The following is a 16,447-nucleotide window of genomic DNA, read 5'->3' on the forward strand; positions in this document are numbered from 1 at the left end:
TTAATTTCCAGAAAGGGCAGCATGCCATCTAGCTGTTAGGGACCCTGCTTGTGGCCAGATCTCATTGAAAGATAATCCAAAGAGCACTGTCATTTCCTAGAACAAATCTCTGTATTTTCAGAAGGGATTTCTTGTATTTCTAGAAAACTGTGCAGCAGAGATGCACAGAGACCATCTTTTGCAGAGAAATATGGATTTTTAAAGCATGGTAAGTGATGAGCTGACACTGGATCACCGCACATTTTAGATGCACGAGACAGTGAGGGGTGAAGGTCTGAAATTCTGGCTCTTCTGTCTGCCCTGGAGCTAAATAGTTGTTTGGACAGAAGCATTTGTCAAGTGCTTTCCTGTGCATTATCTAGACCATTGGTGAGGGACAATGACTGGGTAATTGCCTGCCTGAGACCGATGGCAACTTGGTTCCCCCTCCTCTAGTTTATCATCTTTTAAGAGAACTGCATCATAAACAGAATGGGGAGGATTAAAGCTTGCTTCCACATCGCACACTTCTCTTCTTCATGCCTTCCTCCTCCTTCTCCCATTGTAACACATAGCTCATTGTCTCACTTCTGCTTGACAGTTCTAATTGTCATCACCATTGAATTTAAACAACTACACAGGAGAGGAACTACTTATGGTCCCAGAAAATCTTTAACACTGCCTTGCCGTGATGGAAATTATACAATATGGCTTTAAATATTTCCCTAACACAAGTTGCCCTTTAAAACATTGTCATGGAAGATAATAGCACTATATAATTTTTTAGAACCCGAATTCACTAAACATTATTGGGGTGGGAATAAAAAAGGGCAAACAATTCAGATGATAAAAGGTCAAAAGATGGTTTACTTGCATTCAAAGTGCTAATAGCAGGATGCAAATAAACATCATCGTTCCTATTATATATTCTTTTTACTTTAAATAGAGTGTCAAAAATTCTTCACATACAATTAAACAGGATTCAACATTTTCAACATATTGAACATGGCATTAGAATGCAGGGTTTGTTGCTACCGTTAAAGCAGAGGGATCTGAACTGCAGAATGGTTGCTAAATTTTCACGTGACGCGAGCTGTTACCCACTGAAGTGATATTTACCTCCATAATATGCATTCAGGAAACGTCAGCAGATGTGTATAGTTCTGAAGACACAGTCAACCCAGACATTCATTTTTGTTTCTTTCTTTGTCGTTGGGCTTTTTTTTGACCCTGGCCTAAAGCCATCCTCATTTATCTTCTCCTCCAACTATCTAAAATATCGTTCTAAACCTGAGTAAGCCTCAAAAATTCCAGGGTCCAAAATGTTCCAGGATTCCTTAGCACAAATTCTTTAAGGGAGAAAAAATTTTGTGCCAAATTCAATAATTATTCCTTTGCAGAAATAGGGTGGTGACATGAGTTACTCAATATGAATGTGTAGCAGTGACGACATCCAAATCTCAGTCGCTTAAGCAACAAAGGATTATTTCTCACTCCCCCTGTGTTCACCGTGAGTTACCTGGGGCGCTGCCTGCTGGCTTCTTCACCCTGAGAGCAGCCGGGGAACAGCTTCTCTCCATGCTGACAAAGTGCTGGGGGATTTTTATACTGGCGACTGATGCTCCAGCTCTGAAGTAATATGAGCGTGTCTCCTCACAGCTCACTAGAGCTCAGAAGTTCCATCCTACTACATGCCTGGACCATGGAGCAAGTGGGAAACCTTTAGCAGACATCTTGGTGATGGCTGCACAATAGTAAACAAAGACATAAACACAAAAACGTGTGCCTTTTCCTCTGAGTGCAACAAATCAACCCTCCATTAATTTGAACTCTATTGTAACGATCAGTACACTCTGAGTGCTTCTTCCACTCTGGAAGTCTCAAGCTGATATGCTAGCTCATGGATTCAACCCCTGTATTTAATTCGCACAGTGTCCTTTTGTGCTCCTTGCTGGCAGATCAAGGTAATAAGTTCTAGCAATGACTCATGTGTCCATCTCCTCATACAATTCACAATCTAACCTATACTGCTACATGCGGCAGCACAGGTTGGGCACGGCACAAATTTAGGAAGCGTTCTTCCCACTGCAGGGTGTTAATGTCACCCCTGGAGTTGTGCAGCACACAGCACGTGCAGTCATATAAGGACATGTTGAAAATCTATCCATTTACCGTTTTGTTTTTTTAACCAAGAGATCACTAACAAATCTACGCATAAAGCAGCCTATTTACATCCTGTTTTCTGAACCTGTTTCCACATCTGTTAACAGGATGTGAATCATAACATCTACCTGACAGATGTGCGTGAAGATGAGATAGATGAAGCCACAGAACACTTGGAATCAGGCCTGCGCTGAACGAGTCTAACCAAATGCGGTCCCATACTCCGGCCTATCACGTAAGCGCCTGGCCCCGGGGACTGTTTTCCGCTTCCCCTTCAGTGCCATGGGATGTGCTGCAGAAGCTCATTTCATCTCTGCCCCTGATGTGATCACTGGGGACAGCCTCCTTGATACTAATGGATGGCCTGTCGGAGACCTCTTTCTCTAAGCAGTTGGCATTTCCCTTGCCTGGTAAAATGCCACGCCTGCCCCTTCCTGACTGATTGGAAACTCCGACTTCTCCCAGCCTTTTCGTACGGCACTTGTCGCCTTCACTGAGAGGCACTGGACGATGCTACTTTCAAACCTGGCTGCAGAACATCCCTCAGATTTTAAGACGGAGCTGACGCTTTGCATTAACTGAATCTTTTCAACCCTGCCTTTTAAAGAAAAGGACAAGCAGCAAGAAGCTCATGAATTAATTGGAAATATTAAACATGAGTTACATGGTATTATTTCAAAGCTTGCTGAAAAACATTACATCGTCTTTTGATCTTTTTCTAAGACTAAAATCTGATCAACAAAACTAAAATATTGTATTCGCTGGAGTCCTTTACATATGCCCAGGAAATATTTTTAAAAATATTTCAAAAGTGATAAAGTTTATAGGGAATTCAAAGAATATTTTATACAAATATATTCATTGGAATATTTTGCCATTAAAAATACCATCATCTCTCAACATACGTAATATTTTTTGAAATCTGCTATCCTCATATAATCAATGAAGCAAAATGTAACATTCCACTTTGAGAAAGAGCCCCAACATGTAAGTAATCATTAACTTGTTGGTTGTGTATACCAGCCCTGCCTCCTCACTCACTCGCACTGCAGTGGCAGAATCACTGTGTCTCCGTTCTGGGCTGCCATCAGTTGGTGGCAGTCACCACATATTTTTATCTTTAAGTTTATCTCATTCACGCCTTCACATAGTTGACAGTCTTTAAAGAATTAATGCATATGCCACATTTCCTTTCTCCATTCATCCCCTGATGAACATTTAGGTGGTTTCCACATCCTTGGCTATGGCAAATAGTGCTGCAATGCACATGGGAGTCCAGATATCTCTTTGACATCCTGATTTCAATTCTTTTGGATAAATACCTGGAAGCGGGATTGCTGGATCATATGGTAGTTCTATTTGTTTTTTATATATATATTTTTTTGGTGAGGAAGATTGGCCTGAGCTAACACCTGTTGCCAATCTTCCTCTTCTTTCTTTTTTCTTTTTCTCCCTAAATCCACAGTACATAGTCGTATGTCCTAGTCGTAAGTCCTTCTAGTTCTTCTATATGGGACGCTGCCACAGCATGGCTTGGTGAGTGGTGCATAGGTCCGTGCCCAGGATCTGAATCGATGAACCCTGGGCCACCAAAGCAGAGCATGTGAACTTAACCACTCGGCCAGGGGGCCAGCCCCCTGGTGGTAGTTCTATTTTTAATTTATTGTTTTCCATAGCAGCTGCACCATTTTGCATTCCCACCAACAGTGTACAAGGGTTCCAACTTCTCCACATCCTTGTCAACACTTGTTGTCTTTTTTGTTTTTTTTAAATAATAGCCATCCTTCAATATTAAAAATGAAGGAAACCCTGCAGTATGCAACAACGTGGATGACTCTTAGGGACATTATGGTAAGTGAAATAAGTCAGACATAAAAGGACAAATATTGCATGATCTCACTTATACGAGGTAATGAAAACAGTCAAACTCATAGAGGCAGAGAGCATAATGATGGCTGGTTGCCGGGACTGAGGGGTGGGAGAAGTGGAGAGCTGCAATCAATGAGTATAACGTTGCAGTTATGCAAGACGAATAAATTCTAAAGACCCGCTGTAAAACATCGTGCCCATGGTTAAACAATTACAAATCTGTTAAGAGGGTAGATCTCATGTTAAGTGTTCTTATGACAATAAAGTGAAAATTAAAATAAAAAAAAGAATTAATGCATAGGCTTCTATTTAAAGCAGCATCAGTAAATCAAAAAATCTTTCTGCAATCCAAAAAACTATCACAAAATGTCAGGTTTATATAATGTGGCCAACCTAGTGTTTTGGTTGAGGTGATTAACTCCAGCTGCTGTCACACGAAGAACCTCCAAGTCTCAGTGGCTTCTAACAAATTTAGACCTTGTTCAGGCCAGTCACCTACTGATCTGGCAGCGCTCTGGAGCTGCCTCACATGGTGACTCAGGGATCCAGGCTCCCGCATCACCACTGTGACATCACCATTCCTCAGGACCTTCTGAGAGTCCTTACCTGGATGTTCTGCATTCAGTGGCCACAAAAGGGCTGTGCGGGAAACTTCCTGGCCAGCCTGAGTGTCTCCCATGGTCCCAGTGTAACTATAAGGGAAGTGGAAAATGTCATCTTGCCCAGTACCCATCAAGACGCAACTACATTTGAGCCATGAGACGATTTCTGCTTAAAAAGTAGTTACAAAGGGGCCCTGCCCACTAGGGAATATGCCATATCTTTGTAAATAGGGCACTTTAGGTATTTAGTTTTACGCCCTGTGTTAAATTTAGACAGGATAAAATTTGATAGGCAATTCAAAGGACATATTTACAAAGACATATTCATTGGACATTTTGCCTTTAGGAAAATCACCACTAACCCTCAGCACAGGTCATACAGTTTGAAACCCGAGATCCTCATATAATCACCGAGGCCAATTTCCTCTCAGACCTCGTATGAAAGTGAGGATGTTTCCTGTTGGGGAAAGCATCCCCAGGCACTGTAGAGCTGGCTTCTCTGAAGACGTGAAGTACTTGCTGGGTGAGATAAACTCAGCCTTATCATGAAAAGTCACTTAGAGGATTTGGACTTCATGAGGAGAACCACGTTTAGGGCAACCATTGCAGGGTCTCCTATATGGAAGGTCCATTAAGTTCTTAGAAAACTCACAAATTGCCACCTGATAATGTCTCCTTTGCATGACCACAAGGGTAGTTTTCAAGCTGCTAGTATTCTAATTAGTAAAGTCGACATTTCTTTAATTGAAAAGGCTCCTGTAACTGATATTTGACACTGTTAAATATTGGTAAATGCCAATCACTTTATTCAGAGCCCATTAAACAAAGAACTGGGATGAAGTGATGTTCGCTGGAGGCAGCTCTAGCAACGCAGAAGAGGTTCATGGTATCAGAAAACCAAGGATGGCCAGGGTGCTCAGTCCCACCCTCATGCCGTCCCAGACAGGTTGGAGGTGTCCTGGAGGAAGCTCCAATTTAAGAGAGACTTGGTCATTTACATCACACGTCACATACTTTGAGGACTAAAGAGGAGGTAATGAGGCTTAGCTTTGTATTGCTTGAAAGCCAGGCAGCAGCTTCTACAAATCAACATCTTTTGTCCACGTGTATCTCTCCCTACTATTATCCATCGGCTGCCTGCCTCCCTAGGGACACCTTTTAACTTTTATCCAGATTTCCTGGGCCAAGTGAGAGCCCAGCTGAGTCGTAATGCGATGGCACTGCTTCCTTCTCCTTCTTACCGCTTCTGCATTTATTCCATGTTCCCGTTTTCCTAAGGAATTTAGTCAAAGAGAGAAGGGAGAACAAGGTTTTTCACATCAAAATTCAGACTCTTTAAACTTCTCTGCTTCATATATTTGTACAGCAAAGCAGCTGCTTCACTTCACTTGGCACAGGGCCTATTAAGACTTTCACGGGCCCATGAAGGAAAACCTTACAAAGATATTAAGATAAAGACATATTACATAAAAACATAAAACATATTAAGACACACGAAAATTCTATTTTATGACTGTTCTGGTACAGACGCTTATATGATCTTCAACCGCAAATGTTCATTTCAACTTCTTCTTCTGATTTTAAAAGAAATTAAGCTACTTTTTGTGAGCCCTGAGAAGGCCAGAGGCACTGTGCATGATGGGCAATTTGACCCCACCCTGCCCTCTAATCAGGGAGGTCTGGGGCTATTTTATTTCTCATCCATCTCTGCATTTCTTAGCCCCTCCCTGGAGCCTTGGGGACTCAAGAAATATTTGTTGGACTGAAACTTGTATTCCCATCGCTTAACATCACGCCCAAAACACAGTAAACCCTCCGCACACTTTGTGAATGGAGTCATGTGACAGCATGGCACCAGAGCACAGAATTTTTATTTGCCAAGGAAAATTTTATTTTAATTTCGCATTAACATTAGAACAAGGCTCTAAGAAAACTTTACCAGATGCACTCACTTTACAGATAGCATTTATCAGACACGGGCCAAATACTTGTCCTGTTTCTCTACTCATCATTATACGTCCTTCAGCCAATCCGAAGTCTGTTTCCTCTCCTGAATCCTTAATTACCTTGGTAGGTATGCTGCGATTTTGCTTTTCACACAGCGTTACTGACCTTGTAAAATAATGCCTGTGTATATGTTACTAACCGCTTAGCTTGTAACAGCTATGAAATGCTAGGAATATAAAGATTTTTTTTCAAGGAATTTGCTTAAAGCTTCAAGACCCACTAAGGCTTGGACATACAGCTCAAGAGGTCATACAGCTGGGATGCTTTGAAAGCAAGCAGTCATGCCTTACAGCTTTGTAAAGAAACTAGGTCCTTTAAGAAGGTTTCTTAGGTCACTCCTGGACAAAAGAATTCAAATTTACTGTTGTATGTTCCAAGCAAGACTTTCAGATGATGAATGGTTTGAAATCTAAGATAATAATAGTTATTACTGTTTTTATCAATCTTTGAATACCCTAAAACATAATGGTGACCTTAGGCGTTCTGAAGCAAATACTTTAAAGTTGTTTTATCTCTGGAGGTGTATTTGTCCTTCATTTGTTGTTCACTTTGTACAGATTAAACAATGAATTCTATACATAAATACGTATTCACATAATCCATAAAAGCACTTCAAGTTATTCAGTGCTCCAATACACATTCCCACATCAGCAAGTGTTTTCTGAAAGTCCATTTGCATTGAATCTGTTAAATTGTGAGTAAACATGATCATCTTAAAACATAAGTTCCTCATAGTGGCTTCAAATAGTTTTTGCACAACAATATCAGCAATAATCCTAATACATTATTAACATGCTGGTGCACTCTTTAACAAGAATATTTCCTAAAACAATAGGACACATTTGGGGCAATTTCTGGAATGAGAAATCCACACCAGAAGTAAGAATCCTGGCTGCTTTCCAACGTTCAACCATTCCTGGGGTGTGGGTGGGGATCACTTCTACTTTTTAAGAAAAAGAAAACAAAGATTAAAATCTGAACTAGCAGATCTTAAAGAGGAACTGGGGAAATGCTGGTGGATCTTGGAAATTCTTCAGGGAGAAACAGAGGAAATTAGAGTCCACTGTCAGACAGCCTATGATGCAGTGCACCTTCTCTCCACACGGCCACTCGGAGTCTAGGGGGCCCAGTTGTCTGCACTCTCATGGAATTGAACGAATGCTGGGCTGAGACGCGATGCTCAGACACATTCACAGACGAGATGAATGGGTAGGCAGGTGGATGGCAGCTCCTCTCGACGGATCACTAAAGGAATCTACATGATAGTGTTGGAGGACGTACACTGTCTGAAGGAGTGACAAGAGGCTCCTCCACGCAGGTGAATTCTTTCCTCAGGAGGGCTGGTGGTTCAGACTTTGGCCCTCCCTCCAGTCATGCCACTCTCAGCCAATCTCCTCTGTGACCTGGCTGTGCCTTGTCCCTTAATTACTGAGGTGGGGGAACTGGAATTAAAACAAAACTGTGCATCTCATTGCAGATTGTAAGCATAGATATTTCTCAGCCACAGGATAAGACCACACAACACAAATACTTACATTAACTACTGTTCTCACACCACTAAATTCTGCAAGAAATAAAGATATCATCCTTCTGTGTGTGGATCATGGACTGCTTGAGAGTGGTTCTTCTCCCCCCAACAAGATACCACACTTTCCACGCCAACGATTCTGAATGACGTTGGAAGGGATCCCTTTCACTGTAGCAGCCCCAAAGCGGCCTTTTAGTTCAGAACTTCCAGTCATCAGAGAAACAGTAGAAACCAAGTATAATGCTACACATTATGGGCTGGAAATCTGCAGGTAAGATTTGTCTTGGGATTACTGTTCCTGAAGGATTTCACAAAAAGTCTGTTGCACAAACAAATCTATCTGTGAGCTTCTATTGTTTTTACCTAAATACTGATAAGCTTCTAGTTCCATATCATAAATATCTTAACCTTCTCGAGGAAAGAAATAAACTGTGTATATATAAATACAGATATCTTCAATAGTATTTAATACGTGTTCTAAATAATACCAACAGTAATAGCCTTCCAATAACTAAATTGGAACTTACCATCCTCTATTATTGGTAAAGAAGATGGTCCTTTCTTCATTATAAAGTTGCATACGTTAAAATTTACTAACACTTTTTAAATTTTATTCTTTTTTATTGGTGCACTGAGGGAATCATGTGGTCCACTGCCTCACATCAGATTGTGGAATAAATGATGCCTTATACTGCTGATCACAGACATTTGCTGAGGGCTGAACAGCTTACCTTCTGCACCTTCCTACTATCCATCTACCCTGGTGTTGGACGTACTCATTTGAACCCCCTCTAAAGCATTTACATGAATCCAAGAACTCTGGCCTCGGAAGGCCTAAGTCTAACATCTGTCTCTCTATACACTGCAAACCTTGATTTTTTCCCATGGGCTAACTGTGGGCTCTTGATTGAGCCTTCAGCTGATAGGATAGAGAAGCGACCCCGATCTAAGGTGCTGACAGAGCTGGCTTCACCCAGTGCCACTCCCAGTGTGCGTTTGTAACGAAGGAGCTGGAGCGGGCACCGAGCGTCTGTCTCATCCCCAGACGCACAATGGCTAATGGCTCACTGTTCTGTCTTGTTTTTCTTGGTCGCACTGGCAAGACAGGCCGGAGGAGGAACAACACATCTGAAGCCATGGCTTCCAGACAATGTTTCCCAGTGACAATTGATTGGGGACCTCTTGCAGGGTCTTGGTGTGGCGATCTGCAGCTTGCTGCATAGCTTCCAGGATTTCCTGGAACCGGGGCTCGGTCGTCAGAGTTAATGGGTTTCTCTCTCTTGGATCTTTGGAAATATCAAAGAGTAAAGGTGGGTGATGGTGGGTGATGTAATCCCCGTGACAGAAACACACGTGTGTGGAAAAGCATCCATTGGCGCCCTCAGGGGTGAACTTGGGTGTGAAGAAAAAGGCTTTCCAGATGGACGTGCCTGCGGTTTACAAGGACAGGAGTTGGTGTCATGTGGAAAGTGTCATTATATTCAACACACTGAGAACATGCACAGAAATTATGCTGTCATGTACTTTAAGAAGGCAAAGACTGATCATTCAATTGTGGATGAAATGTATGTATTTCTCATGCTTAAGGCTCCAAAGAGTAAAAGTCATAGCTTGAAAAAAAACCCAAACAAAAACCATGCATTATTGTTTATCTGCCCAAGAATACAAGACCCAACTGATTAAGTGATAGCTGCCATGATGCAAATTTAGACTTATTATTACCATGGCATTTTCTTCTTATTCAGAATCTCTCTCTCTCTCTCTCTTCTCTCCCTCCTTCTTCCCTTTTCCCAATCCCTAATTTCTTAGGCCATGCTGTGCTGGTGAGAGAGGAAAAAGCCTATTCATTGTTTGAGCACAGAACTCAAACAGGACTGTCATTTTAGTCTAATAAACTTTACAGCTTGGGAATGTAGAACAGACACTCAATAAATATATATTGACTAACAGATTTTAAGCTCCTAGCTCTGCCACCTCTTGCACTCCAACTTCAACATTTTAAACTTGTAGCCTGTATTTCTGTTTAAAACAAAGCAGAAGGAAAAGGTAGGCTCAATGCTAATATGTATGTGAGAGATGATAAAACTACACATGTGCACACACACACACCCCCACACAAATAGCCATCAGGAACAATCTTAAACAAGCTAGGACCTCAGTTCATACTTTACTTTCTTAGTTTTGAGAAATCCTAAATGTATCAAATCCAGAATTAAGTGAGTCTGGGAGTGAGGATGGGGTGGGACTGGAAATGCGTAACAGAGATCTTTGGGGGTGAAGGAAATGTTCTCATATTAGATTGTGACTAGAGTTCCAGAACTCTATGCCTTTACTGAAAATTACTGAATTGGAATTTTATGGTCTGTATGTTATACCTTAATAAAGGTGTTAAAAATTCCAAATTAGGGGAATTCATTGACCCCAGAGTAGGACGGTTAAACAGTTTTTAAAGTGTAAGTTCTGTGTTCCATTAAACCCCTAAATATTCAAATTTTTAGGAAAAAAATAGATTTTCAAACAAATGATTATGAAATAATTGATTTCCTGTTTATTCCACAATATTATGACTTTCTGAGATGCTAACTGCTAATCAAACATCCTCTGACTGAGGCCTAAAAACTGCTTCCTGGGTATGAAAAGGTGGCAGATAAAAACAGAGAATTCACGTGCATGAACCAACTGGAATTAGGTGCAGAACATCCTTTTTTGCGTTATCCTTACAGCTTTTTAAAATAAAACTGTAGAGATTTTCCCACTAGGTAGCATCACACACATTTAATTTGCTTTGATAATTTGCGTGTATAATGGCAAAGTGCCTTAGGTAATTATAGGTATTTAGTGACCAACTGGTTCAAATAGAAAATAATGGAATCAATGTAAAAAAACTGTCATGGGTATCTGTGCCGTCCCCAAAGAGCACCCGACCACAGACAAGCTTATGCAAGGGAATGCGAGCCTCTCTGTGTGTTTTTGGGAAGAACTGGAAAAGAGGGCAGGCAATGTGGACCTGTTCCAGATGACTCTCCTAAAGGGCATCCATAAAGGGATGCCTCCATCTGAGGCTTAGTCGATGCTGGGAGAGGCAAGATACAACGTCTGTGTCAACGTACACATATTCAGCACATCTGCCTTTTAAAAATGAAGTCAGGCTGACACGCGGACATGTTAGGCTGCAGAAAGAATTCCTGGGCATGGTTACCGCCTGCCGCAGAGTTTAAACAGGAAGTAGGTTACCTTAAGATTCTTCATACCAACTCCTCTCATTCCCCTTTCCTCCCAGGGATGACAGATTTCCTTCAGAAGGCTTTTCTGTGACACTGCAGCCACTTAGAGCCCATCCTCAGTGAGGGTCAGCCGGGCCAAGGCTGTTACAGAGAGAGGCGTGTGGGAAGCCTCTTCTCTTTCTCTGAATGCTGCAAATCTGGAGGGTGCTTCGAACTTGACATTCGAGTCAAGTCTCCGTGTGTTTAACACCCCAAGAGAGGGTAGGCTCCTGGAACAAATTCATTTGAAGGGCCTGTATCTCCCACTTGGCTTTTGAAAGCTGCGCATGTGGACTCTGTTACTGCCTTAGCTCAGTCCTGCCCAGATGTGAACTGGAAGGCTGACTGAGAGGCCTGTCAGGAGACCTCAGGCATTCCTGCCCAGGAGGAGCAGTGGTGTAGCTCAGACACGTGAAGAATTAAGAATTAACTTTCCTGAAGATTTGTTTGGTATGCCATACAGGTGTTTGCCTTTTTATCTTCTAATTTGAATTTTTAAAACATTTTATAAAAAGATAGATTGCTTATTCTCTGCAGTAGTTCTTTGAACCAGTTTGGACTGAATCAAACGAGAGAACTGGGACTACATTTTATTGCCCATAGGTTCACAAGATACGGTCCTTACTTCAGGACTCTGTTCTGTTATTCACCAGGAACCCGGGAATCGACATCTCCAAAGGTGTCATTTCAAAGGGAAAGAGTAAATCCCAGTCATGTGATAAAATAGGAGGCACTCATGTCAACTCATATTCCCAATAGATGACATTCAGTTTCGTCTTCCAAATTTTTTTGACAATGTAGTTCATCCTGGATTTCTCAATATACTAGAAAAATGTTGGGTTTTTAAAAAATATTTTTTCTCCACTGTTAAAATTCCAGTCTACTCTGAAAAACGATTGTTTCTTTCTCACCTCTGTAACAGATAAATATTTTGATCACAAAGGGATCTTAAACTCATTTATAACTGAGGTCCAATGATCTGGAGAAACAGTATTTAAATTTTATAACAAGAATGAGGGAAAATTAAATGGAACTTTTTTTTTTCTAGGAAGATTAGCCCTGAGCTAACATCCATTGCCAATCCTCCTCTTTTTGTTGAGGAAGACTGGCCCTGAGCTAACATCCATGCCCATCTTCCTCTCCTTTCTATGTGGGATGCCTACCACAGCATGGCTTGCCAAGTGGTGCCACGTCCACACCCGGGATCCGAATCGGCGAACCCTGGGCTGCCAAAGTGGAACATGCACACTTAACTGCTGTGCCACCGGGCCAGCCCCAAAATGGAACATTTTTTAAAAATTATTCTAAGTAGTGATGAGAACAATAATTCTACTGAGGTTTAAAAAATTAAGAGAAATAATTGTCACAATTAATGGTCAAAGATGTCACTCTCATATCATAGTTAGACCATTGCTTTGTCATTGTAATACAAAATGCAGTGGAAATCACTACCTATCTGGTGAAACATTTTTATGTAAAATCACCACTAAAAAAATATGATTCAATTCACGAAAGAAAGTTTATAGTCCTCTGACAGAAAGGCAAATAGAATCTAAGTGAGAAAAGCTTGACTCCTAAGCTGGACCTTGATTCAGCAACTTCCAGGTATAATCCTAAAAGAGCTATTTCATCAAAATGGACATAAGCTATGAGATAAGCTGAATCCCATGGTTTTGGGGTTCCCTGGGGCTCCCTGTGGACCCGAGGGGTGTATGACCCCAGAACAGGAACAGCTGTTGGGACTTTGATTACTCCAGGTTATAGGAACTCATCCCCAGGAAGCAGTTCTGGGGCTACTCGGCACAGAAGCCCCAAGAATGAGCACCCATGGTCCTCAAGAACAAAAACAGAGAGGATGTGTAGCCCACTTGGCAATGTTGCTGCTTCTCTGGAAAGAAAGGAGCTGAACTCCAAACCTGAAATTTAGTTATGTCCTAAAATTTAAAAAAATCAGTATCAGTATCCAGTACATGCTCCCTCCTGACCTTTTCGAGTCGGAACACGCTCCACTCCTTAAAATCTAATAATGTCCTCCTGGAGGGGTCCTCACGGCTGCATTTGTCTTTATCCCAAGGACCCTGAGCACTTCTGGCCTCCGGTGATGAGACACGAATCTCGCACTGCATCCCGAACATTGGATTTGGCAGCAGTAGCAGCCCTCAACAGAGCTCCCAGAATCCAGGCCCCAGGACACTCTCCCTTCTAGGCCCCTTGAATTTCCAAACTGCTGCCCTGCAGAAGTCTCAGCACCACTGTGTTAGAGAAAATAGAGCCGAATTGGGAAAATTCTTCTTGTGTGCAAGTATAAATGTTGCACCACAGCAGATGATCAGGAACGTCGCTCATCGCTACAGCGCATTTTGGGCCCCTGTTTCTAACCTATGGGGGCTGAAGAAAAGTGCTTCCCACCTAAAACTTTGATGCTACAAAAATAAGATGATTCCCTCTGTCCTGGAGACCATGGAGGCCCCAGATAATCCACCTGCTCCCACAAACTTCGCAGCTTCCCTGCAGTTAGGTGAGGTCCCGTGAGGAGCTCTTGCCAAATGAGAGCAGAATGTGACACATCTTTGCCAGGCCAAAGTACAGAAAAGCCATCTCTTTGGCTGGTGACACTGCAGTTGGGGGAGCCTCTGTGAGTGTGGTACCTGAGTGACTCAGAATGGCTGAGTCCCTGCCTCCTAGACACCCAGCTCCCCACCATTAATGAGACATCTGGCAAAGTCTGGAGACAAGTTTGGTGGTCACAGCTGGGGGCGGGGGCTTACTCCTGGTATCTAGAGTGTAGAAGTCAGGGATGCTGCTAAACATCCGACAATGCACAGGACAGCCCCCCAGCCCCCAACCACAAAGAATTACCTGGCCCCAAATGTCAACGATGCCCAGGTTGAGAAAATCTTGTATAAGGCAGGAGTGAGAATAAACCTTTGCTGGGCTAAGCCCCTGAGATTTCAGGGCTAAAGTTATCACAGTATAACTTAGCATCTCCATACTCACATAATATCTGAGAGTTAAACTATAAATGAAACAAATTTTTACTTTTAATGGAATAGATCAGAAGCCGGACTGAGATATACAGTCACCGTTAGTCTCAAAGACTTGGCAATAACCCGTGTGAATGAATTACCAGCTTTAAAGGAGAGAAAATGTGCCACAGAACAATGGACGTATAGATGAGGATGAGACACAAGAGAATGCGTTTGCTGTGCTCTTCCAAGCAAGATATGATGGACGGAGAGGGTGCAGGGGCTCAAGGACTCCCTCGTTCCAAGGGGCAGCGATGTCTTTATGAAAGTTAGACATGATGTCTTTACTTAGCCTGATGATACTATGTGAGACTGGCTATGTGAGAGGGTAAGCAGAGAGAGAGAGAGAATGCACTGGCCAGAAGGCAGGGGCTTGGATCAACGTTTTTAAAGGGGTGTCCTTAAGGGATAAATGGATGAGCTCTCCTGGGGTACAAAAAATCACCCAGACTTTGCTCCTTTTACTCTGCAGTCAACACCATCCATGGAGGCATCGGAAGCGCCTTCTGCAGATACATTCAGAAGATGCTTAATTCTGCACAACAGATGCCAGTCCAACCTTTCAAAGCACATCTCACTTCATGTTAGTATTCATGGGGGTTTGTAGCAGTGACCAGTTCTGTGCGTAGACATTCTTTGTTCCGAGTTCAGAAGCATTTCGTGTTTTGGCAGCTTATTTGGGATGATCTGCCTTACCTCTACCACCCTTTTCATTGGCATTCACATTTACCTCCAGGCTCTGACAGTTTGGGTTCAAATCCCAGCTCTGCGATTTCCTAGTGAGTGATGCTGGGCATGACTGTTAACCTGTCTGTGTCCCAGTCTCCTCTTCTGTTAAGTGAGGGTAATAACAGTACCTGCCTCGTGGCACTGCTTTGAGGATTAACAACTCGTTCCTGAACGTAAAGCTCTCAGAACAGTGCCGGGTGCATAGTAAAGACACCTATGAGTTAGCTGTGAATATAAAGCTGCAGTCAAGCTCAGTGAAAAACACATTGGTTTCCGTCTGCTCTTAAATCTGTTACCACTGTAATGCACATCTAAAGACATCTTTTTTCCACTAAAGATTCTTAAAGAACATGGACAACTAAATGTAAATGGCTTTAACACACTGGCTCTTAACATATCACTCAAATTTAGACTTCCCTTGATAAATGTTGTTCAACTGCTAGTCTTGGCAAGATTTATTTTGGATGCTTGGAGGATTCCATGTATATATCATATACGCCATACACAGACATTTTAGGTTTTCAGTCTTGGCAGTGTTTCCTATTGCCATCTTGGAGTTCTTCAAGAACAATTTCAAATACTGTTCTGCTTTCCCAGTGTGAGAGACCCACATCCAAGGGACCCTAGGCTTGCCCCCTCGGTAATGTTGATGTCATCTACTGAACTGACCTCTGAAAATCCATCCTGTGGTTCGTAAGCCCATGGTGACCCTTCCACGATACACCTCAAACATCATTCCGTATCTTGCCCCATCCTCAGCCAGCCACCCGATACCAGTGCCCCAGTTCTTTTCTTAGACCCAAAGATCTTACAGTGTGGCCCCAAATGGAGGTGCTCCAGGGCACCAGGGTCTTACAACTCAGTACACACACATGATCCCAGAGCACTGTGGGCCCAAGTCCTCTTCTTACTCCTGAGGCTCATTCCCACCTGTTCTCCATAGTCCAGGCCTCCCATGATTCAGCACTGGGATAACGGATTACAGATCAAGTTCTGCCTGCTTCCTGTGGTTGGCTGCATTGGAACGCAAGATACGAAGAGTGAGAAGGAAGAGGAAACAGCCAAGTGCTGTGGCTAAGAGCAGCTGCTTCAGGATTTAGAGCAATCTTAGCTCCACCAATTGATGCCTGAGTGTCCGAAAACACAACACCTTTGAATAAGCCTCAGTTTTGCATGTTGGGGGACAGAAATGTATAATCTGGTATAAAGTGGGTATACAATGCACACTAAACTCCTGTTCCCTTCTTTGCCTCTGTATATTGACATCCCACCCATCCTTCA

The 16,447-nt window shown here is 42.5% G+C and overlaps 1 protein-coding gene across 4 annotated transcripts in view; it reads right to left on the reverse strand.

The window, feature by feature from the left end:
* Positions 1-6,493: 6,493 nt before the first annotated feature.
* The window catches only part of STS (steroid sulfatase), a 175,330-nt gene continuing 165,376 nt past the window's right edge, over positions 6,494-16,447 (reverse strand). For all 4 annotated transcript variants that reach the window (XM_046674064.1, XM_046674065.1, XM_046674066.1 and 1 more), the window contains one exon: positions 6,494-9,578. In XM_046674064.1, the coding sequence (XP_046530020.1) occupies positions 9,205-9,578 (374 nt within the window). In that variant the 3' untranslated portion in view covers positions 6,494-9,204. The remainder of the gene's footprint in view (positions 9,579-16,447) is intronic.

Source organism: Equus quagga, chromosome 10 (assembly GCF_021613505.1).
Source record: "Equus quagga isolate Etosha38 chromosome 10, UCLA_HA_Equagga_1.0, whole genome shotgun sequence".
Classification (NCBI taxonomy): Eukaryota; Metazoa; Chordata; class Mammalia; order Perissodactyla; family Equidae; genus Equus; species Equus quagga.